At 44.3% G+C, this 27670-nt stretch overlaps 1 protein-coding gene and 1 long non-coding RNA gene across 2 annotated transcripts in view; one reads left to right on the forward strand and one right to left on the reverse strand.

Annotated features, from left to right (window-relative positions):
• LOC127909420 (uncharacterized) overlaps positions 1-27670 on the forward strand; it is a 286097-nt gene that overhangs the window by 223298 nt on the left and 35129 nt on the right. The gene's annotated exons all lie outside the window — the stretch shown is intronic.
• LOC118398473 (BTB/POZ domain-containing protein 9-like) lies at positions 125-27543 on the reverse strand. The gene is made up of 11 exons (XM_035793850.2): positions 27379-27543; positions 26152-26370; positions 23828-24191; positions 23314-23581; positions 22911-23130; positions 14287-14406; positions 14068-14177; positions 13702-13891; positions 13483-13590; positions 13293-13371; positions 125-1794 (listed from the first exon to the last, which is right to left on the reverse strand). The coding sequence occupies exons 2-11, from the start codon at positions 26337-26339 to the stop codon at positions 1594-1596; spliced, it is 1848 nt and encodes a 615-aa protein (XP_035649743.1). The 5' UTR covers positions 26340-26370; positions 27379-27543; the 3' UTR covers positions 125-1593.

A 27670-nucleotide genomic window follows, 5' to 3' on the forward strand; every position in this document is an offset into this window, starting at 1 on the left:
TAGGGTATCATGAGGATGGATGGACAAGGGTGCATTTAAAATGTATTAAATCAGCAATGTTTAAAAAAAAAAACATTTGGTCTTTCAAGTTTGATGAGGGTTGCTAACAATAAGTACTGCAAAATGAGTCAGACAACATTTAATGCCGTTTCCTGCAGCCACTGCCTGCAATAAAATGTACATGTATTGGCCCACTAACATTGGCCATAAGCAGAAATCACCAGTCTGAAGAAGCCTTTGGCACTCACTAATGCAAAACCTACTTGACTTTAGAAATCAATCAATATTTTTTTAACACTAAGAGGTTGAGAGACTTTTCTGCTGAATCTCTATCAACATCTACAAAAGAGACCTCTTCTGAAAATAAATCCCAACGTATGTTAATGGCAGTGATATAGAAAAACAGATAAAAGTCATCCCAAGCAATGGTGATATAGTACAGTAATGATATTGTACTAAGATGATACAAATTGCAATCAAAACTATTCAGGAAAGAGAATGGAAAATATATAGATATGAGAAGGGTAATCTGCTTTCTACTTAATTTTACTTTAAGTCAATGTTCAGCCCTCATGCAATAGCAGCAATGTGAAAGTATCTAAAGGATTGCTCAAATCTACTCAAAAGCTTGTAAAATAACAAAGGAGATATGAAAAAGTAGAGAGCAATATTAAGAGCCAAAAAACAAAGAAAGAGGGAAGAGGTGAGAGATAATAGGAAGCACAGCACTGAGAAATAAACTGTAGAGCCAACACAAAACTGAACAAATCAAACCACACAAACAAAATCATTGACAATATACATATCATATCTACATTTAGCAGTAAGCACAAGCAGCAATTAAAGTTGTCCTCATAAAGGCGAGGACAATAAAATGACAAAAACAAATCCATAGACAGAAATAGCTATTACCAGCACTGCACATTTCCCCAGTGCTTAATATACCTAGGTAACATCTTTCTTACAGTAAATATGGGGAACAATAAAGTGCCAAATATCAGCTGCTCATAGATTCTCCCTCCGATTTCCAAAGTGCTGATGAATTTACCAAACATTGAAGTGCTGCTCAGCCAAGACTGCAATATTAGTCTTTAAGTCCAAATGGGGGGGTGAATCAAATTAATTTCCCGGATATAAACCTTGAGCATAGGTGAATATGACCATGTTCACCTATGATTTTTCTTCTTCAACATGATTAGAAAATCATTGATAGTGGTATTGCATTGGTTAATCTTTGGATGAGCAGTACTGATTGCGTCTCCACTGGCTGGATAGCACCTGGCCCGACTAAGCTTTGAAGAGTGCCAACTGAGTACCCTTAAACCGGCAGCAAATGTGGGCTAATACCTTCACAGGAAATGTATGGACCAATTTACTCCATAGCCTTTTTCCCCACCATTGTCTATCATTTCAGACAGGGAGGACTGTATGAGCACCCTAAAAACCTGAAATTGATGGAAGATTCTGTTAACGTGTTAGAGGCTTATTTTTGTTATCAAAATGAATTGTATGTGTAGCAGCATTTTAGCAGTGCATCTTGTGTGATAGATAAAGGTTGTGCAAAATTGTTTTCTTGGGGGTTTTCCTTTTCTCTCAGAGGTGGGGTTGTGAGGAAGTGGAGGATGAGGATGAGGAGGGCTGGGAGGGGAGAAGGCTGTGGGTGCAGGATGGCTGCATGGGTCTAGGGTTCTGGGATGTGGAACTGGACTCAAAAGGTGATGCCTGCCCGAGACTACCCTCTTTCACCTCCTTGTCCAACTGGGTCGGACACTCAAAGTGGACACAATGGAACACCTGAAAGAGAGAGAGAGAGAAACAGGGAATGAGGAACGGATATACAACATTTTCCCCTGGTGCCACTAAGTTTTTCCAGATGGTGGCACCAGCCCATGATTTGCTTGCATCATGTGTTCTCCCGCATCGTCATGCAATAGAAAAACATATGTAATTATCAAATAAGTGCTTTATTAAGAAGTGAGATAGAGGAATGTGATAGTCATGAACATTGGGTTGACAATTAGACCATTGTCATTATATTTTACTATTAAAATAGGGCTCCAGAGATCTCCAGATGTTTAGAGATCTTTATGTGCACTAATATAATAGGCACATTTATTTGGGACTAATTTCCCACCTGAGTAAGTGGTGATCTAGTTAGCTAGATCACTAACTAATTATGAATTGGGTGGTTTGAGCCCTGAATGCTGAGCCGTCGTATATCAGACCGTATACCATGGGTATGACAAAATATTTATTTTTACTGCTCTAATTACATTGGTAACCAGTTTATAATAATAGCAAATAGCTGTGGTATATTGGCCATACACCAAACACCCTCAGCCCTTATTGCTTAAATATAATACCCACTGCTAGTAGCCATGTATTAAATCAGGCATAGCCTACCAATGAGGCCTATACAATCACAATGGCCAATGCGCATTTCGCACACATGATCTCAAAGCCATATCAAAAATCTTGGTTGTAAAATAGTTGCTATTAAGCTCAATATGGAGAGTTGAGATTTTTTTGTTATACCACCAGAAAGCTGAGAACCACCTGTCCTCCCTTTAAAAATCAGTGATATTAGTATTACACTGGATAGCTGTGTTTTCCCCGCAATTGGATTTTGAAATGCTTTAAGATGTCCACCCTTGCTCCTGTACTCAAGAAAGTGAAAGTAACTGAAATAAATGACTATGCTACCCCGTAGCACTCACTTCTGTCATCATGAAGTGCTTTGAGAGGCTAGTTAACGATCATATCACCACCTTACCTGACACCCTAGACCCACAACAATTTGCATACACCCCAACAGATCCATGGGTGAACTAATCACCATCACACTGCCCTATCCCATCTGGACAAGAGGAATACCTATGTAAGAATGCAGTTCATCAACGACAGCTCAGTCTTCAACACCACAGTACCCTCCAAGCTCATCACTAAGCTCAGGGCACTAGGTCTGAACCCCACCCTGTGCAACTGGGTCCTGGACCTCCTGACTGGCTCACCCCTGTTGGTGAAGGTAGGCAACAACACCTCCACTACACTGATTCTCAACACGGGGGCCCCACAAAGGTGCGTGCTCATCCCCCTGTACTCCCTGTTCAGCCATGACTACGTTGCCAAGCATGTCTCCAACTCAATCTTCAAGTTTGCAGACGACAACAATGGTAGGTCTGATTATCAACAACGACGAGACAGCTTACAGGGAGGAGGTGAGGGCCCTGCAGATTGGTGCCAGGCAAATAACCTCTCCCTCAACATAAAAATAAATGAAAGAGCTGATTGTTGACTTCAAGAGACAGCAGAGAGAGAGCACATCCCCATCCACATGGCAGTAGTAGAGGATGAAAAGCTTCGTTCTTCAGAGTGCACATCACTGACAACCTAAAATGGTCCAACATACAGTGTGGTGAAGAAGGCATAACAGCGCCTCTTCAACCTCAGGAGGTTGAATAAATTTGGCTTGGCCACTAAGACCATCACAAACTTCTACAGATGCACCATTGAGAGCATTCTGTTGGGTTGTATCACCGACTGGCATGGCAATTGCACCGTCCGCAACCTCAGGGCTCTCCAGAGGGTGGTGAGGTCAGCCTAACACAACACTGGGGGCACATTGTTAATCCAAAATGCGTAGCAGTCAAACTTGTGTTTGTCTTGTCCCGTCCTGTGTTAATTGGTCTGTAAATAGTCTGGTTTTCCTTTTTTCCCCATATATATTTTAATCTCAATTTCCATCTACTAAACATACTTTCCTGCAACCAGCCTCACCCAATGTGGTACGGATCTGCCATTTTTTATAGATTATAACTGGAACCTCCATCAGAAGCTAACCAGCAAACTAGCTACTCGTCATTGTTTGCCACTGCTAGCGAAACTAGCCAGCTTTAGCTCGGACAATTACCTACCAATCTGAACAGCACGATATCAACCCAGAACATATCGGACTGGTTCTCCACTACATCACCGGATTCCTGCCGCAAGCTCTGGACCATTACACCGGATCATCACAGCTAACTAGCTGCAAACGAGTGGCTAACGCCTCTGTCCAAAAAGCAAGCACCAGTTAGCCCTGAGCTAGCCTCGAGCATGGCCCATCTCCCGGCAAGTCGGCAGAGATTACCAGCTAATTCTTGGTCTACAAATACCTCTTTTGCCAATTTATTCACTGCTTTAGCACACTCTGCCAACCTTGATGTCTTAGCCTTGTCTGAATCATGGCTTAAGAAGGCCACCAAAAATTCTGAAATCTCCATCCTCAACATTTTCCATCAAGACAGAACTGCCAAAGGGGGCAGAGTTGCAATCTTCTGCAGCGATAGCCTGCAGAGTCCTGTTTTACTATCCAGGTCTGTGCCCAAACAGTTCGAGCCTCTACTTTTAAAAATCCACCTTTCCAGAAATAAGTCTCTCACCGTTGCCGCTTGTTATAGACCCCCCTCAGCCCCCAGCTGTGCCCTGGACACCATATATGAATTGATTGCCCTCCATCTATCTTCAGAGCCGCTGCATCTATCACAGTGCCCTCCGTTCTGTCACCAAAGCCCCATATACCACCCACCACTGCGACCTGTATGCGCTCGTCGGCTGGCCCTCGCTACATATTCGTCGCCAGACCCACTGACTCCAGGTCATCAATAAGTCTTTGGTCCAGCAGGTATATCTCACTGGTCATCCCCAAAGCCAACACCTCTGACCTCTTTAGCGATCGCTGCAGCTGTACATCGCCCATCTGTAAATAGCCCATCCAATCTACCTACCTCATCTCCATATTGTTTGTACTTACTTTTTTTGCACACCAGTATTTCTACTTGCACATCTATCACTCCAGGGTTAACTTGCTATACATTGTAATTACTTCACTACTATGGCCTATTTATTACCTTACCTCCTCACATCTTCTAGATACACTGTATATAGACTTTTTCTATTGTGTTATTGACTGTACGTTTGTTTATTCCATGTGTAACTAACCATGTGTTGTTGTTTGTGTAGCACTGCTTTGCTTTATCTTGGCCAGGTCACAGATGTAAATGAAAAATTGTTCTCAACTGGCCTACCTAGTTAAATAAAGGTTTTAAAAAATTGAACATTTGTGGGCAGAACTGAAAAAAAAGTGTGCGAGCACAGACGCCTACAAACCTGACTCAGTTACACCAGCTCTGTCAGGAGGAATGGGCCAAAATTCACCCACATTCTGGGAAGCTTGTGGAAGGCAGCCCAAAAAGTTTGACCCAAGTTAAACAATTTAAAGGCAATGCTACTAAATACTAATTGAGTGCATGTAAACTTCTGACCCACTGGGAATGTGATGAAAGAAAAAAACTGAAATAAATCACTCTATTACTCTGACATTTCACATTCTTAAAATAAAGTGGTGATCCTAACTGACCTAAGACAGGGATTTTTACAAGGATTAAATGTCAGGAATTGTGAAAAACTGAGTTTAAATGTATTTGGCTATGGTGTATGTAAACTTCTGACTTGAACTGTACATTTGAATTGACTAAAACCGTATGTAAACATCATTTCATTGACCAGTGTTCAATGACAATGTACACAGGGTAGAGTAACGGGTAGTAGCTGGCGAGTAACAGTGACTAAGTTCAGGGCAGGGTACTGGGCGGAGACTGGCTGGTGATGACTTAACAGTCTGATGGCGATAAAAGCTGTTTTTCAGTCTCTCGGGCCCAGCTTTGATGCACCTGTACTGTCTCCACCTTCTAGAAATTAGTAGAGTGAACAGGCCGTGGCTGAGATCCTTGATGATTTTCTTGGCCTTCCTGTGACACCGGGTGCTGTAGATGTCCTGGATGGCAGGCAGTTTTTATTTTGTTTCACCTTTATTTAACCAGCTAGGCCAGTTGAGAACAAGTTCTCATTTACAACTGCGACCTGGCCAAGGTGAAGCAAAGCAGTGCGACAAAAACAAGAGATACACATGGGATACAGTCAATAACACAATAGAAAAATATATATACAGTGTGTGCAAATGTAGAAAGATTAGGGATGTAAGGCAATAAATAGGCCATAATGGCAAAATAATTACAATTTAGCATTAAAACTGGAGTGATAGATGTGCAAGTAGAGATACTGGGGTGGAAAAGAGCAACAAAAAATAATATGAGGATGAGGTAGTTGGGTGGGTGGGCTATTTACAGATGGGCTGTGTACAGCTGCAGCGATCGGTAAGCTGCTCAGATAGGTGTTTCTTAAAGTTAGTGAGGGAGATAAGTCTCCAACTTCAGTGATTTTTGCAATTAATTCCAGTCATTGGCAGCAGAGAACTGGAAGGAAAGGCGGCAAAAGCAGGTGTTGGCTTTGGGGATGACTAGTGAAAAATACCTGCTGGAGTGTGTGCTACGGGTGGGTGTTGCTATGGTGACCAGTGAGCTGAGATAAGGCGGGGCTTTACCTAGCAAAGACTTATAGATGACCTGGAACCAGTAGGTTTGGCGACGAATATGCAGCGAGGGCCAGCCAAGGAAAGCATACAGGTCGCAGTGGTGAGTAGTATATGGGGCTTTAGTGACATAACGGACTGTGTTAGACTACATCCAATTTTCTGAGTAAGTGTTGGAAGCTATTTTGTATATGACATCACCAAAGTCAAGAATCGGTAGGATAGTCAGATTTACGAGGGTATGTTTAGCAGCATGAGTGAAGGAGGCTTTATTGCGAAATAGGAAGCCAATTCTAGATTGGAGATGCTTAAAGTGAATCTGGAATGAGAGTTTACAGTCTAACCAGACACCTAGGACATTGTAGTTGTAGAGTAGTGATGAAAAGTCGGAAGGGCGGGTGTGGGCAGTGATCGGTTGAAGACATGCATTTAAGTTTACTAGCATTTAAAGAGCAGTTGGAGGACACGGAAGGAGTGTTGTATAGCAATGGAGCTTGTTTGGAGGGTTATTAACAGTGTCCAAAAGAAGGCCAGATGTATACAGAATGGTGTCGTCTGCGTAGAGGTGGATCAGAGAATCACCAGCAGCAAGAGCGATATCAATGATACATACAGAGAAAATAGTCAGTCTGGGAATTGAACCCCGTGGCACCCCCATAGAGTCTGCCAGAGATCTGGACAACAGACCCTTCGATTTGACACACTGAACTCTGTCTGAGAAGTAGCTGGTGAACCAGGCGAGGCAGTCATTTGAGAAACCAAGGCTATGGAGTCTGCCGATAAGAATGCAGTGATTGACAGAGTCAAAAGCCTTGGCCAGGTCGATGAAGACAGCTGCACAGTACTGTCTTATCTATGGAGGTTATGATATCATTTAGGACCTTGAGCGTGGCTGAGGTGCACCCCTGACAAGCTCAGAAACCAGATTGCATAGCAGAGAAGGTACGGTGGGATTCGAAAAGGTCAGTGATCTGTTTGTTAACTTGGCTTTTCTAAGACTTTAGAAAGACAGGGTAGGATAGATATAGGTCTGTAACAGTTTGGGTCTAGAGTGTCTCCCCCTTTAAAGAGGGGGGATGACTGCGGCAGCTTTCCAATCTTTAGGGATCTCAGACGATATGAAAGAGGTTGAACAGGCTAGTAATGGCGGTTGCAAAAATGGCAGCGGATAATTTTAGAGAGAAAGGGTCCAGATTGTCTATCCCAGCAGATTTGTAGGTGTCCAGATTTGCAGCTCTTTCAGAACATCTGCGATCTTGATTTGGGCAAAGGAGAAGCGGAGGGGGGCTTGGGCAGGTTGCTGTGGGGGGTGCAGAGCTGTTGGCTGGGGTAGGGGCAGCCAGGTGGAAAGCATGGCTGGCCGTAGAAAAATGCTTATTGAAATTCTCAATTATCGTATATTCATCAGTGTTGACAGTGTTTCCTAGCATCAGTGCAATGGGCAGCTGGGAGGAGGTGCTCTTATTCTCCATGGACTTTACAGTGTCCCAAAACTTTTTGGAGTTAGAGCTACAGGATGCAAATTTCTGTTTCAAAAAGCTCGACCTGTCCCAAGTGTCCTGGAAGGATATTGACCTCATCACATCAGTAGAGGATGCCTGGTTGCTTTCCTAACTGACTGTGTATTGGTTCCTGACTTACCTGAAAAGTTGCATATCGCGGGGACTATTCGATGCTAGTGTAGTCCGCCACAGGATGTTTTCGTGCTGGTCGAGGGCAGTCAGGTCTGGAGTGAACCAAGGGCTATATCTGTTCTTAGTTCTACATTTTTTGAAAGGGGCATGCTTATTTACGATGGTGAGGAAATTACTTTTAAAAGAACAACCAGGCATCCTCTACTGACGTGATGAGGTCAATATCCTTCCAGGACACTTGGGACAGGTCGATTAGAAAGGCCTACTCGCAGAAGGTTCCTTGATAATTTGTGTGAGATTGAGGGCATCTAGCTTAGATTGTAGGACTGCTGGGGTGTTAAGCATATCCCAGTTTAGGTCACATAACAGAACAAACTCTGAAGATAGATGGGGGGGGGGCAATCAATTCACATATGGTGTCCAGGGCACAGCTGGGAGCTGAGGGGGTCTATAACAGGCGGCAACAGTGAGAGACTTATTTATGGAGAGATGAATTTGTAAGATTAGAAGCTCAAACTGTTTGGGCATAGACCTGAAAAGTATGACAGAACTTTGCAGGCTAACTCCTCCCACTTTGGCAATTATGTCGATGGAAAATGTTATAGTTGGGGACGGAAATTTTTGGTGGCCTTCTTAATTCAGGATTCAGACATGTCAAGGACACCAGGGTTGGCAAAGTGTGCTAAACCAGTGAGTAAAACAAACTTAGGGAGGAGGCTTCTGATGTTAACATGCATGAAACCAAGGCTTTTACGGTTACAGAAGTCAACAAATGAGAGCGCCTGGGGACATGCAGGGCCTGGGTTAACCTCCACATCACCTGAGAAACAGAGGAGGAGTAGGATGAGGGTACAGCTAAAGGCTATCAAAACTGGTTGTCTAGTGCGTTGGGGACAGAGAATAAAAGGAGAAGATTTCTGGGCATGGTAGGATAAATTCAGGGCATAATGTACAGACAGGGGTATGGTAGGGTGCGGGTACAGTAGAGGTAAACCTAGGCATTGAGTGACGATAAGGGAGGTTGCATTTCTGGACGCACTAGTTATGCTGGGTGAGGTCACTGCATGTGTGGGAGGTGGGACAAAATAGGTATCTGAGGCATGTTGAGTGGGACTAGGAGCTCCGCAGTGAACTAAAACAATGATAACTATCCTAAACAACAGTATACAAGGCATATTGCCATTAAAGAGATACATAAAGCAAGGTATAAAACAATCCCAGGTTCTGATTGGGAGAAGAGCTAGCTAAGAAAACTGGTAAGACAACAACAGGTAAAATGGTGATGAATGGGCAGAGAGGGTCATTTAATTGTACACAAGGCCTGAGTCGAGGCTGGGGCGGACAGATAAACAAACTGGAGTACCGTGATTAATGAACAGTCCAGCAGACATCAGCTATGTTGCCAAGTGATCATAGGGTCCAGTGAACAATAATAGATTAAACAGGGAAGCCGCTAGGTAGTCGTTACTACGCAAGCAAGCATGAGACAAAGCATTCCAAAAAAGTTAGCAGACCGGGGCTAGGCCGGTTGAGAGCACAGCGGATGGAATTACGTCGGCAGATCAGTCGTGACGGATCAGCAGGGCTCCGTGTTGACAAAGGGTCCAGGCCAGTTGGAAGAAGAGGTATTGTAGCTGGAGTAATTTCGTTCGCTAGCTGGGAGATGCACCTGGCTCACGGCTAACTGGTGCTAGCTTTGGGACAAGGGCGTTAGCCACAATAGCCACTTGGTAGCAGCGATGATCTGATGCAGAGGTCCAGTGCTTACTGTAAGAATCTGGTGGTGTAGAGGATTCTAGTCCTGTTATTGAAGAGCCCAGGAGGCATCAGCTGTGTAGCCGAGCAGGCCACTGAGCAGGCCGGGAGATGGGCCTGGCTCAAGGCTGGCATCGGGGCTGGGCCACCTGGTGGCAGCTAGCTAGCTAGCTGAGTAAATGGTTCAGGGCTTACGGCAGGAATCCGGTGTTGTCGTGGAGAAAAACAGCCCGATATGCTCAGGGTTGATAACGCGCTGTGAAGACTGGCAAGTATTATCCAGGCTAAAAGCTAAAGGCCGCTAGCAGTGATTGACAATGACTAAATAGCTAGTAGCCAATTAGCTGGTTAGTTGCTGATGGCTAGCTTCTGATGGAGGTTCAGGCTAAGGTTTAAAAATAAGGTCTAAAAATAGCAGATCCGTATCACATTGGGTGAGGCGGGTTGCCGGAAAGGTATATTTAATTAAGAAAAATGGAAAAAGAGATCGAGAATATAAGAAAAAATACAAGAAATGTACACGGGAGAATGACAAACAGTCTGCACTGCTACGCCATCTTCGAACAAACGGATTGGGGTCAGGGATATAGGATTGAGTTCAGGGCTTTGTGATAGCCACTCCAATACCTTGACCTTCTTGTCCTTAATTGGAAGTATGCTTGGGGTCATTGTCCATTTGGAAGACCCATTTGAGACAAATCATTAACTTCCTGACTTATGTCTTGATATGTTGCTTCAATATATCTACGTATTTCCCTACCTCACAATGCCATCTATTTTGTGAAATGCACCAGTCCCTCCTGCAGCAAAGCACCCCCACAACATTATGCTGCCATCCCCGTTCTTCACGGTTGGGATGGTGTTCTTCGGTTTGCAAGCCTCCCCCTTTTCGCTCCAAACATAATGGTCATTATGGCCAAAAAGTTCTATTTTTCTTTCATCAAACCAGAGGACATTTCTCCAAAAAGTACGATCTTTGTCCCCACGTTCAGTTGCAAACCATAGTCTGGCTTTTTTTTATGGCGGTTTTGGTTATGACGATACAGGACTTGTTTTACTGTGTATATACATACTTTTGTACCCGTTTCCTCCAGCATCTTCACAAGGTCCTTTGCTGTTTTTCTGGGATTGATTTGCACTTTTCGCAGCAAAGTAGGTTAATCTCTAAGAGACAGAACGCGTCTCCTTCCTGAGCGGTATGACGGCTGCATGGTCCCATGGTGTTTACACTTGCGTACTATTGTTTGTACAGATGACCGTTGTACCTTCAGAGGTTTGGAAATTGCTCCCAAGGATGAACCAGACTTGTTGTCTACAATTTTTTCCTGAGGTCTTGGTTGATTTTCCCATGATGTCAAGCAGAGGCACTTAGTTTGAAGGTAGGCCTTGAAATACATCTACAGATACACCTCCAATTGAATCAAATTATGTCAATTAGCCTATCAGAAGCTTCTAAAGCCATGACATGATTTTCTAGAATTTTCCCAGTCAACTTAGTGTATGTAAACTTCTGACCCACTGGAATTGTGATGCAGTGAATTATAAGTGAAATCTGTAAACTGTAAACAATTGAAGTCTAAACAATTGTTGGAAAAATTACTAACAGACTTGCCAAAACTATAGTATGTTAACAAGAAATTTGTAGAGTGGTTGAAAAACAAGTTAATGACTCCAACCTAAGTGTATGTAAACTTCCGACTTATATAGGATGAGCCTTGACCAGAATACAATCTAACTACTGCTGTACACACATTTTCTATTCATATACTGTCCATACACACCATCATATACAGTGGCTTCAGAAAGTATTCAGACTCCTTGACTTTTTCCACATTTTGTTACGTTACCGGCTTATTCTAAAATGGATTTAAATAAAAAACAACTCAATCTACATACAATACCCCATAATGACGAAGCAAAAACAGGTTTTTAGAAATGTTTCCAAATTGAAATATTAAAACCAGAAATACCTTATTTACATAAGAATTCAGACCCTTTGCTATGAGACTTGACATTGAGCTCAGGTGCATCCTGTTTTCATTGATCATCTTTGAGATGTTTCTAGAACTTTATTGGATGTGATTTGGAAAGGCACACACCTGTCTATATAAGGTCCCACAGTTGACAGTGCATGTCAGAGCAAAAACCAAGCCATGAGGTTGAAGGAATTGTCCGTCGAGCTCCGAAACAGGATTGTGTCGAGGCACAGATCTGGGGAAGGGTAGCAAAAAATGTCAGCAGCATTGAAGGTCCCCAAGAACAAAGTGGCCTTTATCATTCTTAAATGGAAGAAGTTTGGAACCGTCGAAACTCGTCCTATATCTGGCTGCCAGGCCAAACTGAGCAATCGGAGGAAAAGGGCCTTGGTCAGGGAGACGACCAAGAACCCAATGGTCACTCAGAGAGCTCTTGAGTTCCTCTGTGGAGATGGGAGAACCTTCCAGAAGGACAACCATCTCCGCAGCACTCCACCAATCAAGCCTTTATGGTAGAGTTGCCAGACGGAAGCAACTCTTCAGTAAAAGGCACATGACAGCTCGCTTGGAGTTTGCCAAGAGGCACCTAGAGACTATGAGAAACAAGATTCTCTGATCTGATGAAACCAAGACAGAACTCTTTGGCCTGAATGCCAAGCATCCTCCTTGGCCTGAATGCCAAGTCTAAAGGAAATCTGGCATCATCCCTATGGTGAAGCATGGTGGTGGCAGCATCATCATGCTGTGAGGATGTTTTTCAGCGGCAGGGACTGGGAGACTAGTCAGGATCGAGGCAAAGGTGAACGGAGCAAAGTACAGACCTGCTGCAGAGCTCTCAAGACCTCAGACTGGGGCGAAGGTTCCCCTTCCAACAAGACAATGACCCTAAGCTCACAGCCAAGACAATGTAGGAGTGGCTTCGGGACAAGTCTCTGAATATCCTTGAGTGGCCCGGCCAGAGTCCGGAGCTGATAGAACATCTCTGGAGAGACCTGAAAATAGCTGTGCAGCAATGCTCCCCATTCAACCTGACAGAGCTTGAGTGTATCTGCAGAGAAGAATGTGAGAAACTCCCCATATACGGGTGTGCCAAGCTTGTAGCGTCATACCCAAGACGATTCCAGGCTGTAATCTCTACCAAAGGTGCTTCAACAAAGTACAGAGAAAAGGGTCTGAATACTTGTTTTTTTTTATTTGTAATAAATGAACAAAAAGAAAATATTGCTTTGTCATAATGGAGTATTGTGCGTAGATTGAGGGAAAATCTATTTTAGAATAAGGCTGTAACTAACAAAATGTGACAAAAAGTCAAGGGGTCTGAATACTTTCCGAAGGCACTGTACATATCTATTTCTATATTCCAGATATATTCTGGATGCGACCAATACAACATTTGACTTACACAGCCAAGTCAAAGGGTTGCAAAATGTGACTAAATGGTTGCAGTATGGAGACCTGTAAATGAAAAATCCAGACAAAATATTATTTTTTATTACAGTTTATGCGCAATCCTCTCACCTCATTTGCAGTGTTGTTAGTTCCCACGATGCGAATAAAAGAGGCAGGCTGCTTGTCGAATTTGAGTGTCTGCCACGATCTGTTGAAGAAAAACAAAACTGGTAAAATATCTCAGATGGACAGTATTATAAAAAGATAATCTGAAAAGAGTATGGGAAAGGGAGACTTGAAGACAGACTGGGAGTCTTACCGACATGGCACCTTGGTGCGGTCCACCACCTTTGTCCACTGCTGCTGATTGGTGGAGATCTCAATGTAGTAACTGTAGGATCGCTCATCACAATCCCACAGTAGCAGTCTGTCCAGATAGAAAATAACTAAATCATTAGCATAATTTTTTTAAATCAAATGTGCAGACGGATACAAAACCTACAAGACTCAACATGAGTGAACACACACACATCCCTACCTTAAGGAGCCAATAGTGTAGGGTTGAGCCAGTTGAATGACAATGGCCCCAGAGCCCAGCTGGTGACAGGTGTAGCCCGAGTCCCAGTCGTAGTTGTGCGTGTCCCCGTTGAGCAGAGCGTTTCTGCTCCGACTAACACCCTCGATGACACTGGAACAGGCTGCGATGGTAGCCACATTCTCATTTGGGACTGCAGATATGAAGGATGAATAAAAGCAGAGGCAAAAACCAATAGAAGAGAGAGAGAGAGGATTGGGAATAAAGAAGATGATTGGAGAGAGGAGTAAGAGATGTTTATGTTGATCCGACCTGGCATCTTAAGAATCATATGTAACACTAGTATAACGATTGATATTCCTGCCTTACCGAGAATACCCTTTTCCAGAGTGAAGGAGCGGTGTGTGAACATGCACTCGAAAGCCACCAGATGGAAGACCTTGTTGACAGTGTTATGCGTCCCCACAATGCGCACATACCTGGGACACAAGGGAACAAATAAAAATCACACCCATTGTAGAACCAAAAGTCAAAATTGGTGCCAACCATAGGAAACCACAGGTAGAGATGCAAAGGGTGAGGCTTTACCTGGCCACACGTGGTGTAAAGAAGAGGTTCTGCCAAGAGCGACACAGGTACTTGGAATGGTCCACAACACGCACCCAATCCAGCTCATCCATGGACACTTCAATATAGTAGGAGTAAGACCTACACCAAAACAGATAGACCATACAAAACCCAGTTACCAAAGCATAGTTGATGAGTATCTCTATTATCAGCATGATAGAAACATTACTGCAATGTATACAGTACCAGTCAAAAGTTACTCATTCAAGGGTTTTTCTATATTTTTACCATTTTCTACATTGTAGAATAATAGTGAAGAGATCAAAACTATGAAATAACACATATGGAATCATGTTTAACACTTTTTTTTGGTTACTACAAATCAAAATATATTTTATATTTGAGATTCTTCAAAGTAGCCACCGCTTGCCTTGACAGCTTTGCGCACACTTGGCATTCTCTCATCCGGCTTCACCTGGAATGCACATATGATGAGCAATTGTTGGCTGCTTCTCCTTCACTCTGCGGTCCAACTCATCCCAAACCATCTCAATTGGGTTGATGTCGGGTGATTGTGTAGGCCAGGTCACATGAGGTCACTCTCCTTAGTCAAATAGCCCTTATACAGCCTGGAGGTGTGTTGGGTCATTGTCCTGTCGAAAAACATAGTAGTCATATAGTCCCACTAAGTGCAATCCAGATGGGATGGCATATCGCTGCAGAATGCTGTAGTAGTCATGCCTTGAATTCTAAATAAAACATTGACCGTGTCACCAGCAAAACACCCCGACACCATCACATCTCCTCCTCCATGCTTCACGGTGGGAACTATACATGCAGAGGTCATCCTTTCACCTACTCTATGGTCCTGTAGCTCAGTTGGTAGAGCATGGCGCTTGTAACGCCAGGGTAGTGGGTTCGATCCCCGGGACCACCCATACGTAGAATGTATGCACACATGACTGTAAGTCGCTTTGGTTAAAAGCGTCTGCTAAATGGCATATATTATTATTATTATATATTATTATATTATATATTATTGCCAGCTAGCCTACTTTAGCAGTACTGTATCATTTTAATCATTTTAGTCAATAAGATTCTTGCTACGTAAGCTTAACTTTCTGAACATTCGAGACGTGTAGTCCGCTTGTCATTCCAATTTCCTTGCATTAGCGTAGCCTTTTCTGTAGCCTGTCAACTATGTGTCTGTCTATCCCTGTTCTCTCCTCTCTGCACAGACCATACAAACGCTCCACACCGCGTGGCCGCGACCACCCTAACCTGGTGGTCCCAGCGCGTACGACCCACGTGGAGTTCCAGGTCTCTGGTAGCCTCTGGAACTGCCAATCTGCGGCCAACAAGGCAGAGTTCATCTCAGCCTATGCCTCCCTCCAGTCCCTTGACTTCTTGGCACTGACGGAAACATGGATCACCACAGATAACACTGCTACTCCTACTGCTCTCTCCTCGTCCGCCCACGTGTTCTCGCACACCCCGAGAGCTTCTGGTCAGCGGGGTGGTGGCACCGGGATCCTCATCTCTCCCAAGTGGTCTTTCTCTCTTTCTCCCCTTACCCATCTGTCTATTGCCTCCTTTGAATTCCATGCTGTCACAGTTACCAGCCCTTTCAAGCTTAACATCCTTATCATTTATCGCCCTCCAGGTTCCTCGGAGAGTTCATCAATGAGCTTGATGCCTTGATAAGCTCCTTTCCTGAGGACGGCTCACCTCTCACAGTTCTGGGCGACTTTAACCTCCCCACGTCTACCTTTGACTCATTCCTCTCTGCCTCCTTCTTTCCACTCCTCTCCTCTTTTGACCTCACCCTCTCACCCTCCCCCTACTCACAAGGCAGGCAATACGCTTGACCTCATCTTTACTAGATGCTGTTCTTCCACTAACCTCATTGCAACTCCCCTCCAAGTCTCCGACCACTACCTTGTATCCTTTTCCCTCTCGCTCTCATCCAACACTTCCCACACTGCCCCTACTCGGATGGTATCGCGCCGTCCCAATCTTCGCTCTCTCTCCCCCGCTACTCTCTCCTCTTCCATCCTATCTTCTCTTCCCTCTGCTCAAACTTTCTCCAACCTATCTCCTGATTCTGCCTCCTCAACCCTCCTCTCCTCCCTTACTGCATCCTTTGACTCCCTATGTCCCCTATCCTCCAGGCCGGCTCGGTCCTCCCCTCCCGCTCCGTGGCTCGACGACTCATTGCGAGCTCACAGAACAGGGCTCCGGGCAGCCGAGCGGAAATGGAGGAAAACTCGCCTCCCTGCGGACCTGGCATCCTTTCACTCCCTCCTCTCTACATTTTCCTCCTCTGTCTCTGCTGCTAAAGCCACTTTCTACCATTCTAAATTCCAAGCATCTGCCTCTAACCCTAGGAAGCTCTTTGCCACCTTCTCCTCCCTCCTGAATCCTCCCCCCCTCCCTCCTCCCTCTCTGCAGATGACTTCGTCAACCATTTTGAAAAGAAGGTCGATGACATCCGATCCTCGTTTGCTAAGTCAAACGACACCGCTGGTTCTGCTCACACTGCCCTACCCTATGCTCTGACCTCTTTCTCCCCTCTCTCTCCAGATGAAATCTCGCGTCTTGTGACGGCCGGCCGCCCAACAACCTGCCCGCTTGACCCTATCCCCTCCTCTCTTCTCCAGACCATTTCCGGAGACCTTCTCCCTTACCTTACCTCGCTCATCAACTCATCCCTGACCGCTGGCTACGTCCCTCCCGTCTTCAAGAGAGCGAGAGTTGCACCCCTTCTGAAAAAAAAACCTACACTCGATCCCTCCGATGTCAACAACTACAGACCAGTATCCCTTCTCTCTTTTCTCTCCAAAACTCTTGAGCGTGCCGTCCTTGGCCAGCTCTACCGCTATCTCTCTCAGAATGACCTTCTTGATCCAAATCAGTCAGGTTTCAAGACTAGTCATTCAACTGAGACTGCTCTTCTCTGTATCACGGAGGCGCTCCGCACTGCTAAAGCTAACTCTCTCTCCTCTGCTCTCATCCTTCTAGACCTATCGGCTGCCTTCGATACTGTGAACCATCAGATCCTCCTCTCCACCCTCTCCGAGTTGGGCATCTCCGGCGCGGCCCACGCTTGGATTGCGTCCTACCTGACAGGTCGCTCCTACCAGGTGGCGTGGCGAGAATCTGTCTCCTCACCACGCGCTCTCACCACTGGTGTCCCCAGGGCTCTGTTCTAGGCCCTCTCTTATTCTCGCTATACACCAAGTCACTTGGCTCTGTCATAACCTCACATGGTCTCTCCTATCATTGCTATGCAGACGACACACAATTAATCTTCTCCTTTCCCCCTTCTGATGACCAGGTGGCGAATCGCATCTCTGCATGTCTGGCAGACATATCAGTGTGGATGACGGATCACCACCTCAAGCTGAACCTCAGCAAGACGGAGCTCCTCTTCCTCCCGGGGAAGGACTGCCCGTTCCATGATCTCGCCATCACGGTTGACAACTCCATTGTGTCCTCCTCCCAGAGCGCTAAGAACCTTGGCGTGATCCTGGACAACACCCTGACGTTCTCAACTAACATCAAGGCGGTGTCCCGTTCCTGTAGGTTCATGCTCTACAACATCCGCAGAGTACGACCCTGCCTCACACAGGAAGCGGCGCAGGTCCTATTCCAGGCACTTGTCATCTCCCGTCTTGATTACTGCAACTCGCTGTTGGCTGGGCTCCCTGCCTGTGCCATTAAACCCCTACAACTCATCCAGAACGCCGCAGCCCGTCTGGTGTTCAACCTTCCCAAGTTCTCTCACGTCACCCCGCTCCTCCGCTCTCTCCACTGGCTTCCAGTTGAAGCTCGCATCCGCTACAAGACCATGGTGCTCGCCTACGGAGCTGTGAGGGGAACGGCACCTCAGTACCTCCAGGCTCTGATCAGGCCCTACACCCAAACAAGGGCACTGCGTTCATCCACCTCTGGCCTGCTCGCCTCCCTACCACTGAGGAAGTACAGTTCCCGCTCAGCCCAGTCAAAACTGTTCGCTGCTCTGGCCCCCAATGGTGGAACAAACTCCCTCACGACGCCAGGACAGCGGAGTCAATCACCACCTTCCGGAGACACCTGAAACCCCACCTCTTCAAGGAATACCTAGGATAGGGTAAGTAAGGGTAAGTAATCCTTCTCACCCCCCTTCTCCCCCCTTCTCCCCCAACAAGATTTAGATGCAAGTGGCTGTTCCACTGGTTGTCATAAGGTGTATGCACCAATTTGTAAGTCGCTCTGGATAAGAGCGTCTGCTAAATGACTTAAATGTAAATGTAAAATTATATTACTCTGTGGTTGGAACCAAAAATCTCAAATTTGGACTCATCAGACCAAAGATTTCTACCTGTCTAATGTCCACCTCTTCATCTTATTGGTGTCGTTTAGTAGTAGTTTCTTGCAGCAATTCGACCATACAGTTAAATAGTTAACACACACACACGCAGCGGTCGAGAGGCATCACTACAGTCCCTGGTTCGAATCAGGCTGTATCACTTCCGGTCGTGATTGGGAGTCCCATAGGGCGGCACATAATTGGCCCAGCGTTGTCCAGGGTAGGCAGTCATTGTAAATAAGAATTTGTTCTTAACTGACTTGCCTAGTTAAATAAAAAAGGTCATACACACCAAAAAGTTACTTTGTTGGCATTTACGTATGTCCCCATTACCAGTAAAAGATCATCAAAACCTATTTATTTCACTTACTTGCTGTGCTGTTTCGTTGTTCATTTGTTCAGTCGTTTCATTCTCAACCAGGATTTCATCATATATGTCAAGCAGTGAAGTTTCAGCTCTGTCAGTCCATGGCCTCTCTTCCTAGGTGCGCACTGTTACTGTCTGTTTCCATCTTGTCCAGCTGTTCATGTAACATTTCACGTAAACCCTGTATTCAGGTCTGCATCGAAGTAGCGGTCCTTGTACCTAACTCAGAGAGAATGGCACCGAATCGCTTGTTCATAGCCTTGAGTACTTTGGTAAGTTAACCCCACAGTCTGTGTCGGCAGTTGTTACGCAGGCGTTTCAGTGCCATGACAGAGGGTACCACGTCTGCTGCAAAAGCAGTTGATTAGCTTATTTCTCCAGTCAATTGTTCAAATGGCGCTAGGAGTGTTCATGTTCCCAAGTTTCAAACATACTCTAAAATGCAATTGAAATGGCAGCAGCGGTATGAGAACAAGTACATTATTCAGCAAGCAAAACGACTTTCCTCAGTACGAAATCCTCGTTGACCCACTGTGCTTTCAGACTCTGCATGATCATGGGGCTGACATCGTTGGTCCAAATGTCAGTCGTGAAGCTAATAGCAGTGACACTCATAGCAAGTAGCTCAAATATGTACGTTTCAACAACACTAACTCCGGTAGGGTAACATCTGAAAAAGTGTGCACTGGGGCTCGACCAGTCGGCGAAAGCCAACATCATCCACGACAGAGGACGGTTGATTGTCAAGGGCAAATAATTATATTATTATCTTGGCGTTAATGGATTCCGACCTTTGAGTCGTCTTGCTGAAATTCTTACTCTTTATAATGACTGCTCAACTTTTTTTTGTTCTGTGTAGCGCTGAATTTTCCATTGCGTCATTACGTCATCTACTTACATTATATAGATGTCAGCTTTGACATCGGTTTTGCACATTGCCGTTAAACTAGACAGACATTGGGCCAATGTCTATGTTGGCATTTTTAGAAAATATCGTCCGATTCCAATATGCTCATCGACATATCGTGCATCCCTACTGTGAAGCATTTATTTGGGCTGCAATTTCTGAGGCTGATAACTAATGATCTTATCCTCTGCAGCATAGGGAACTATGGGTCTTCCTTTCCTGTGGCAGTCCTCATGAGATCTAGTTTAAAATCAAACTTTGACACGTGCCGAATGCAACGAGTGTAGACCTCCCGTTAATGCTTACTTACAAGCCCTTAACCAACAGTGCAATTCAAGAAGAATTAAGAAAATATTTACCAAAGAAACTAAAGTAAAAAATACAAACAAAATAACGAGGCTATATCCAGGGGGTACTGGTCCCGAGTCAGTGTGCGGGGGTACAGGTTAGTTGAGGTAGTTTGTACATGTAGGTAGGGGTGAAGTGACTATGCATAGATAACAGCGAGTAGCAGCAGTGAAAAGAAATGGGGGAGGGGGGATGTAAATAGTCTGGTGGTCATTTGATTAATTGTTCAGGAGTCTTATGGCTCCGGTACTGCTTGCCGTGCGGTAGCAGAGAAAACAGTTTATGACTTGGGTGACTGGACTGATAATTTTACGGGCTTTCCTCTGACACCGCCAATTATATAGGTCCTGAATGGCAGGAAGCTTTGTGAATGTTGACCTGTTTAAAGGTCTTGCTCACATCGGCTACCGAGAGCGTTACCACAGTCACCCAGAACAGCTGGTGCTCACGTGCATGTTTCAGTGTTGCTTGAAGCGTGCATAAAAAGGCATTCAGCTCGTCTGGTAGGCTTTCGTCACTGGGCAACTCGTGTCTGGGTTTCCCTTTGTAGTCCGTAATAGTTTTCAAGCCCTGCCACATCCGACGAGCGTCAGAGCAGTTGTAGTAGGATTCAATCTTAATCCTGTATTGATGCTTTGCTTGTTTGATGGTTCGTCTGAGGGCATAGCAGGATTTCTCATAAGCATCCGGATTAGTGTCACACTCCTTGAATGCGGCAGCTCTAGCATTTAGCTCAGTGCGGAAGTTGCCTGTAATCCATGGCTTCTGGTTGGGGTATGTACGTACGGTCACTGTGGGGATGATGTTGTCGATGCACTTATTGATGAAGCAGATGACTGAGGTGGTATACTCCTCAATTCCATTGGATGAATCCCGGAACATATTCCAGTCTGTGCTAGCAAAACAGTCCTGTAGCGTAACATCCGCGTCATCTGACCACTTCCGTATTGAGCGAGTGCTTTATTGGAGGATCAGGAGGATAGAATTAATGGTCAGATTTGCCAAATGGAGGGTGGAGGAGAGCTTTGTATGCATTTCTGTGTGTGGAGAAAAGGTGGTCTAGAATTTTTTTCCCCCTCTGGTGGCACCTGTGACATGCTGGTAAAAATGTGGTAAAACTGATTTAAGTTTGCCTGCATTAAAGTCCCCAGCCACTAGAATCACCGCTTCTGGATGAGCATTTTCTTGTTTGCTTATGGCCTTATAGAGTTGGTTGAGTGCAGTCTTAATGCCTGCATCGGTTTGTGGTGGTAAATAGATGGCTAAGAATAATATAGATTAGAACTCTTGGTAGATAGTGTGGTCTACAGCTTATCATAAGGTACTCTACCTCAGGCGAGCAATACCTCAAGACTCCTTTAATATTAGACATCGCGCACCAGTTGTTATTGACAAATAGACAACCCCCACCCCTTGTCTTACCAGACGTAGCTTCTCTCTCCTGCAGGTGCATGGAAAATTCCACCAGCTCTATATTATCCATGTCATCGTTCAGCCACGACTCGGCGAAACATAAGATATTACAGTTTTTAATGTCCCGTTGGTAGGATAATCTTAATCATAGGTCATCAATTTTATTTTCCAATGATTGCACGTTAGACAGTAGGAAGGATGGTTGTGGGAGTTTACATGTTTTGCCTATGGATTCTCAGAAGGCAGCCCGATCTGTGCCCCCTTTTCCTCCGCCTTTTCTTCACGCAAATGACAGGGATTTGGGCCTGTTCCCGGGAAAGCAGTATATCCTTCTCGTCAGACTTGTTAAAGGAAAAAGCTTCTTCCAGTTCGCGGTGAGTAGTCACTGTTCTGATGTCCAGAAGTTATTTTCGGTCATAAGAGATGGTAGCAGCAACATTATATACAAAATAAGTTAAAAAGTAAGTTAAAAACAATGAAAAAATAAAAATAGCAGTTGGTTAGGAGCATTTAAAACATCAACCATCCTCTTCGGTGCCATCTTAGCGCTTGATGGTTTTTGCGATTGCACTTGAAGAAACTTTCAAAGTTCTTGAAATATTGTGTATTGACTGACCTTCATGTCTTAAAGTAATAACGGACTCAATTCTCTTTGCTTATTTGAGCTGTTCTTGCCATAATATAGACTTGGTCTTGTACCAAATAGGGCTCTTCTGTATACCACCCCTACCTGTCACATCACAATTGAAAACACATTGAGGAAAGACATTGCACAAATTAACTTAAGGCACACATGTTAATTGAAATGCATTCCAGGTGATGAAGCTGGTTGACAGAATGCCTAGTGTGCAAAGCTGTCATCAAGGCAAAGTGTGGCTACTTTGAAGAATCTCAAATATAAAATATATTTAGATTTGTTTAACACTTTTTTGGTTACTAAATGATTCCATGTGTTATTTCATAGGTTTGATGTCTACACTATTATTATACAATGTAGAAAAAAAGAAGAAAAAACTTAGAATGAGTAGGTGTGTCCATACTTGACTGGTACTGTATATAAAAACATTGCTCATCAGTTGAGCAAAACCTTCAGAGAGGAATTAATGTGTGTTTGATAGCTTACAATGCAGTTAGACTTAGCAGAATCACTGATTGGCATATCACCTTGCATCCCAAATATTTACTCATTATGTGATCAAGATTGGAGATTGTGCCTTGCTTAAACTGATACCTTAAAACATGCTGGATGTCTCACTCACCGGCTGTCCCGGTCCCAGAGCAGGATGCGGATGTGGTTGATGATAGAGGCCTGGCCCAGTTTGATCTGAAGGCCAGCGCGGCCGTCCTCCTCGATGGGGTGTCTGGAGAAGCCGTGGTCCAGGTCGTAGTTCTGCGTGTCTCCGTCCAGCAGAGCTGACTTCAGCTCTCCCTTCACCACCTGGGCCCCGTACTTCATGGTGGCAATGTTCTCCTCGGGGACTGTAAGACACAAAGGCATCACATTGAATACATAATATTAATATTAATACATATCGCTCACACACACGGAATACAAAGAGACACAAACAGAATTCACACGCAAACAGAATACACAGACTCCCATTGACAATTTAAGCTATTAGTTGCTGACTACTAGAACAGGACCGGAAGCGACAGACTCACTGAGCATGCCGCGGTAGTTGAGGTCCATGTCACGACTCTCTGAGCGGGTCTTGATGGCATCCAGCAGGTCGTCTGGGTTGAGCAGTCCCGAGGGACGCACCACGTTTAGCATCTCCGTCAGGCTCATGAGCGGCAGCCGCACAGCTGCCATCACATCCTGCGTGGAGCTTCCCTCGCCGTTCTGCCGGCTCCAATGACACAGCGCCTGGAAGATCTCCTTCTCGCTCGCTGCAAATGAGTCCCTCCGTAACACGGTCAGCAGAGCAGTCTGCACAGAGAGAGAGAGGATAAAAATATATGTAATACTACTTCTATCAAATTGGATTCAGTCATATTTACTCAATCTGTGTCTTGTTCATTAGGGCACAATGAAAATCGTTTGAAAACATTTCACAAAATTATTATTTTTTTTTAAATGCATTTCTTAGTAGTCCAGGTAGTTCCCTTCCTGTTTTGGTCCTTGTTCTTCCATGTTTGTTGCCTAATGAACAAGACCCTGCCAACTCTCACTCACCTTGGACAATGTGAGGAAGCCGTCTGAGGCCAGGACCTCCGGGGCGTGACGGTCCATGAAGGCACAGCACGCTGCACTGAGCGCACTCAGACAGTACAGGCTGGCCACGTCAAACACCAAACACACATTGTGCGTATGCAGGATGGTGCGCAAGAACTCTGAGGTAGAGTCCTCTAGTGGCTGGAGGCCATAGCGGTGGGCCAGACCCAGGAAGTCCAGCAGCACCTCCTCACGGGCTGAGCTGAGGCTAGCCCGGCCCGTGTAAAGGTAGTTGAGGAGCATGGAGAAGGCCTCGGCTCGCGTCTCCTCCAGGGTCACCTCCGCCTGCGGCTGGGACTCCTTCATCCCGCCATACAGCAGAGCTCTGGGAAAAAGGATTACACAACTCAGACTGTTACCTAGTCCGAGCTACTCCTTTTAGTATGCTCATATGGAGTATGTTAAGATTCTGAAATACAAATGTTCACAATTTATTCAAGATTAAAAATATGAATATCTAAAATGTCTACAAATAAGCTAAATAAAAAATGGTAGTTGAGATATTTATAATGTTGAATAAATTAATGTCAACATTTGTATTTTAGAATCTAGAGGTCGACAGATTATGATTTTTCAACGCCGATACCGATTATTGGAGGACCAAAAAAAGCAGATACCGATTAAAATCGGACGATTTTTATATATTTGTAATAATGACAATTACAACAATACGGAATGAACACGTATTTTTACTTAATATAATAAACTCAAATCAATTTAGTCTCAAATAAATAATTAAACATGTTCAATTTGTTTTAAATAATGGAAAAACAGTGTTGGAGAAGGAAGTAAAAGTGCAATATGTGCCATGTAAAAAAGCTAACGATTAAGTTCCTTGCACAGAACATGAGAACATATGAAAGCTGGTGGTTCCTTTTAACATGAGTCTTGAATATTCCCAGCTAAGAAGTTTTAGGTTGTAGTTATTATATGACTATTTCTTTCTATACCATATGTATTTCATATTCCTTTGACTATTGGATGTTCTTATATGCACTACAGTATTGCCAGCCTAATCTCGGGAGTTGATGAGCTTGAAGTCATAAACAGCGCTGTGCTTTAAGCATTGCGAAGAAATGCTGGCAAACACAGGAAAGTGCTGTTTGAATGAATGCTTACGAGTCTGCTGCTACCTACCACCACTCAGTCAGACTGCTCTATCAAATATCTAATCATAGACTTAATTATAATATAATAAACACACAGAAATACGAGCCTTAGGTCATTAATATGTTCAAATCCGGAAACAAAACGTTTATTCTTTCAGTGAAATACAGACCCGTTCCGTATTTTATTGAACGGGTGGCATCCAATAAGTCTAAATATTGCTGTTACATTGCACAACCGTCAATGTTGTCATAATTATGTAAAATTCAGGGAAATTAATTACGGTCTTTGTTAGGAAGAAATGGTCTTCACACAGTTCGCAACGACCCAGGCGGCCCAAACTGCTACATGTACCCTGACTCTGCTTGCACAGAATGCAAGAGAAGTACCACAATTCCCCTAGATAATATTGCCTTCAAACATGAATTTATTTTAATTAACTAAATATGCAGGTTTAAAAATATATATTTGTGTATTGATTTTAAGAAAGGCATTGATGTTTATGGTTAGGTATACTGGTGCAACGACAGTGCTTTTTCGCAAATGTGCTTGTGAAATCATCACCAGTTTGGCGAAGTAGGCTGTGATTCGATGATAAATTAACAGGCACCGCATTGATTATTTGCAACACAGGACAAGCTAGTTAAACTAGTAATATCATCAACCATGTGTAGTTAAATAGTGATTATGTTATGATTGTTTTTTATAAGAGAAGTTTAATACTAGCTAGCAACTTACCTTGGTTCCTTGCTGCACTCGTGTAACAGGTGGTCAGCCTGCCACGCAGTCTCCTCGTGGAGTGCAATGTAATCGGCCATAATCGGCGTCCAAAAATGTCGATTACCGATTGTTATGAAAACTTGAAAATCGGCCATGCCGATTAATCGGTCGACCTCTAATCTAGACATACTCCATATGTTAAAGCACTCAATAAAGAGTAGATTGACATCAAGATGTTCTGTATCATATATGGTTCACCGATCACAAGGTCTTACAGGAGGCATCCTAAAAAGGATGTAAAATGGCCACTTTCATCATGATTTTCTCGAAAATGGTTTTTGATACAAATGTAAAAAGCATGTAAAACAATCCTTCCTCCCAATGCAGTCCCTATGTGAGAATCGCCAGAACAATCTGAGATACCAAAAATATTTTACAACCACCCAAAACAGCTGTACCTGAAGTAGTGACAGCGTGCTGCCAAGATGACCCTATGGGCCGGAAAGCGTTTCTCCTCCACAATGAAGGTGACATCACTGTACTCTTCACCTGGAACCAAAGCACCCAGCTGCTCGGAGAGTAGATGGATGTGGTCTATCTCTGACACTGAGGCCAGTGGACGCAAAGGATGGCTGTTGCTACTCATTGTGGTTAGACTTGGGGCGTCTCAATAACATCTGACAGAAGAGAAGACAAGCTGGTTAATTGGTGTCATTGAACCTGACAGTGCACACACTGTCTCAAGTATCTAGCTACAGTAGCTAACTTTTGATAACTGTAGACCTTGAACAGCCCTGTTCAATGAAGGTCCTGGAGGGCGGAAACACTTCTGGTTTTCATCATCTACTTCTAATATTGGACTAGTTCATCATAAGTGCAATAAACTAAAAGGCAGGTAGAAACAAAAAACAGAAGTGTTTCGGCCCTGGCTCCGGGACCGGAATTGAACAGTCCCGCTGTAGACGGAGCTAGCGTATAACAGTTAGATAGCTACTGTGTAATGTGGGTAACAATGACATTATGTATTTGTTATAATAGGTAGACAACTTGAATTACAGGAATCATCTAACTAGCTAATAAATCATGAATGTGAAACTATTCAGCGTAGCTAGCAATATCAGCCACTGAGGCAAAGATTCGTATAACTAAACCAAGCCACACCACAGCCTGTCGTTTCAAATGGGAAGAAATTAGTAATAGTGGGCAGAACAGGCAAGGAGGGCCCAGCCACTGCACGGGCTAGCGAGAGCTTATTGGCGCGTTCGAGATACTATTTGCATATTTCCTTTAAGGGCCGCCTACTCTGCGAAGGGCGTGTGTGCAATAACTTAATTCGCCTTTGCAATCTTGCTTAACGACGCAATTATTTTTTACTTTGGCAAATGGTGAAGTCTACAAAACGCAGTCCACTCAGTTCGTAACAAATTCTAGTTTTTGGAACAGAAAAATGTATTGAGATCAAATGTTTCATCGATGAGAAAATTAGGAGAATGTCGGGCAAAATCCATCTCGTTCCATCCTTCTTCCACTACCTGCCACTGAGCTTCCCCTCACTACCATAACGCTAAGCGGTTGCTTCACATTTGTACATCCGGTGAAATATCTGTCTCATTGTTATATCTGTCCTACTGATCTGTGATGCGGTCAACTGATACAGCAGCTTGGGTTTCACCCGTGTGACAAACCTGCACAATAAGCATATCCACGTCGTTCACCCTTCCACGAAGCCTCTTCCTTGACGTTATTTTCCGCTTTATTCAATCAAATGATCGTATTGAACATTTCGTCATGAATAATTGCTAGCAGTACTAAAAAAACGCTACCATTGCAAACACCACTAAGTAGGGTGACAACCCGGATGTTGTTAGGGTGGGGAGAACGGCACTGTTCCATGAAACAACAGCGCCCCTTATGTATGGACAAACATTGTAAATGCAGGTGGTGGATGTAACACATGCGAAAATGATCACTTAACAA

Source organism: Oncorhynchus keta, chromosome 19 (genome assembly GCF_023373465.1).
Source record: "Oncorhynchus keta strain PuntledgeMale-10-30-2019 chromosome 19, Oket_V2, whole genome shotgun sequence".
Lineage (NCBI taxonomy): Eukaryota > Metazoa > Chordata > Actinopteri > Salmoniformes > Salmonidae > Oncorhynchus > Oncorhynchus keta.

What these genes read in the sequence shown, in the direction of transcription:
- LOC118398473 (XM_035793850.2), bottom strand. Translation starts at nt 26,339, where the DNA reads ATGAGTAGCAACAGCCATCCTTTGCGTCCACTGGCCTCAGTGTCAGAG. An exon ending in CAACTACCGCGGCATGCTCA is followed by an intron (nt 23,131 to 23,313) that starts GTGAGTCTGTCG and finishes TGTGTCTTACAG; the next exon opens with TCCCCGAGGAGAACATTGCC. An exon ending in CGCACCAAGGTGCCATGTCG is followed by an intron (nt 13,372 to 13,482) that starts GTAAGACTCCCA and finishes TTTCTTCAACAG; the next exon opens with ATCGTGGCAGACACTCAAAT.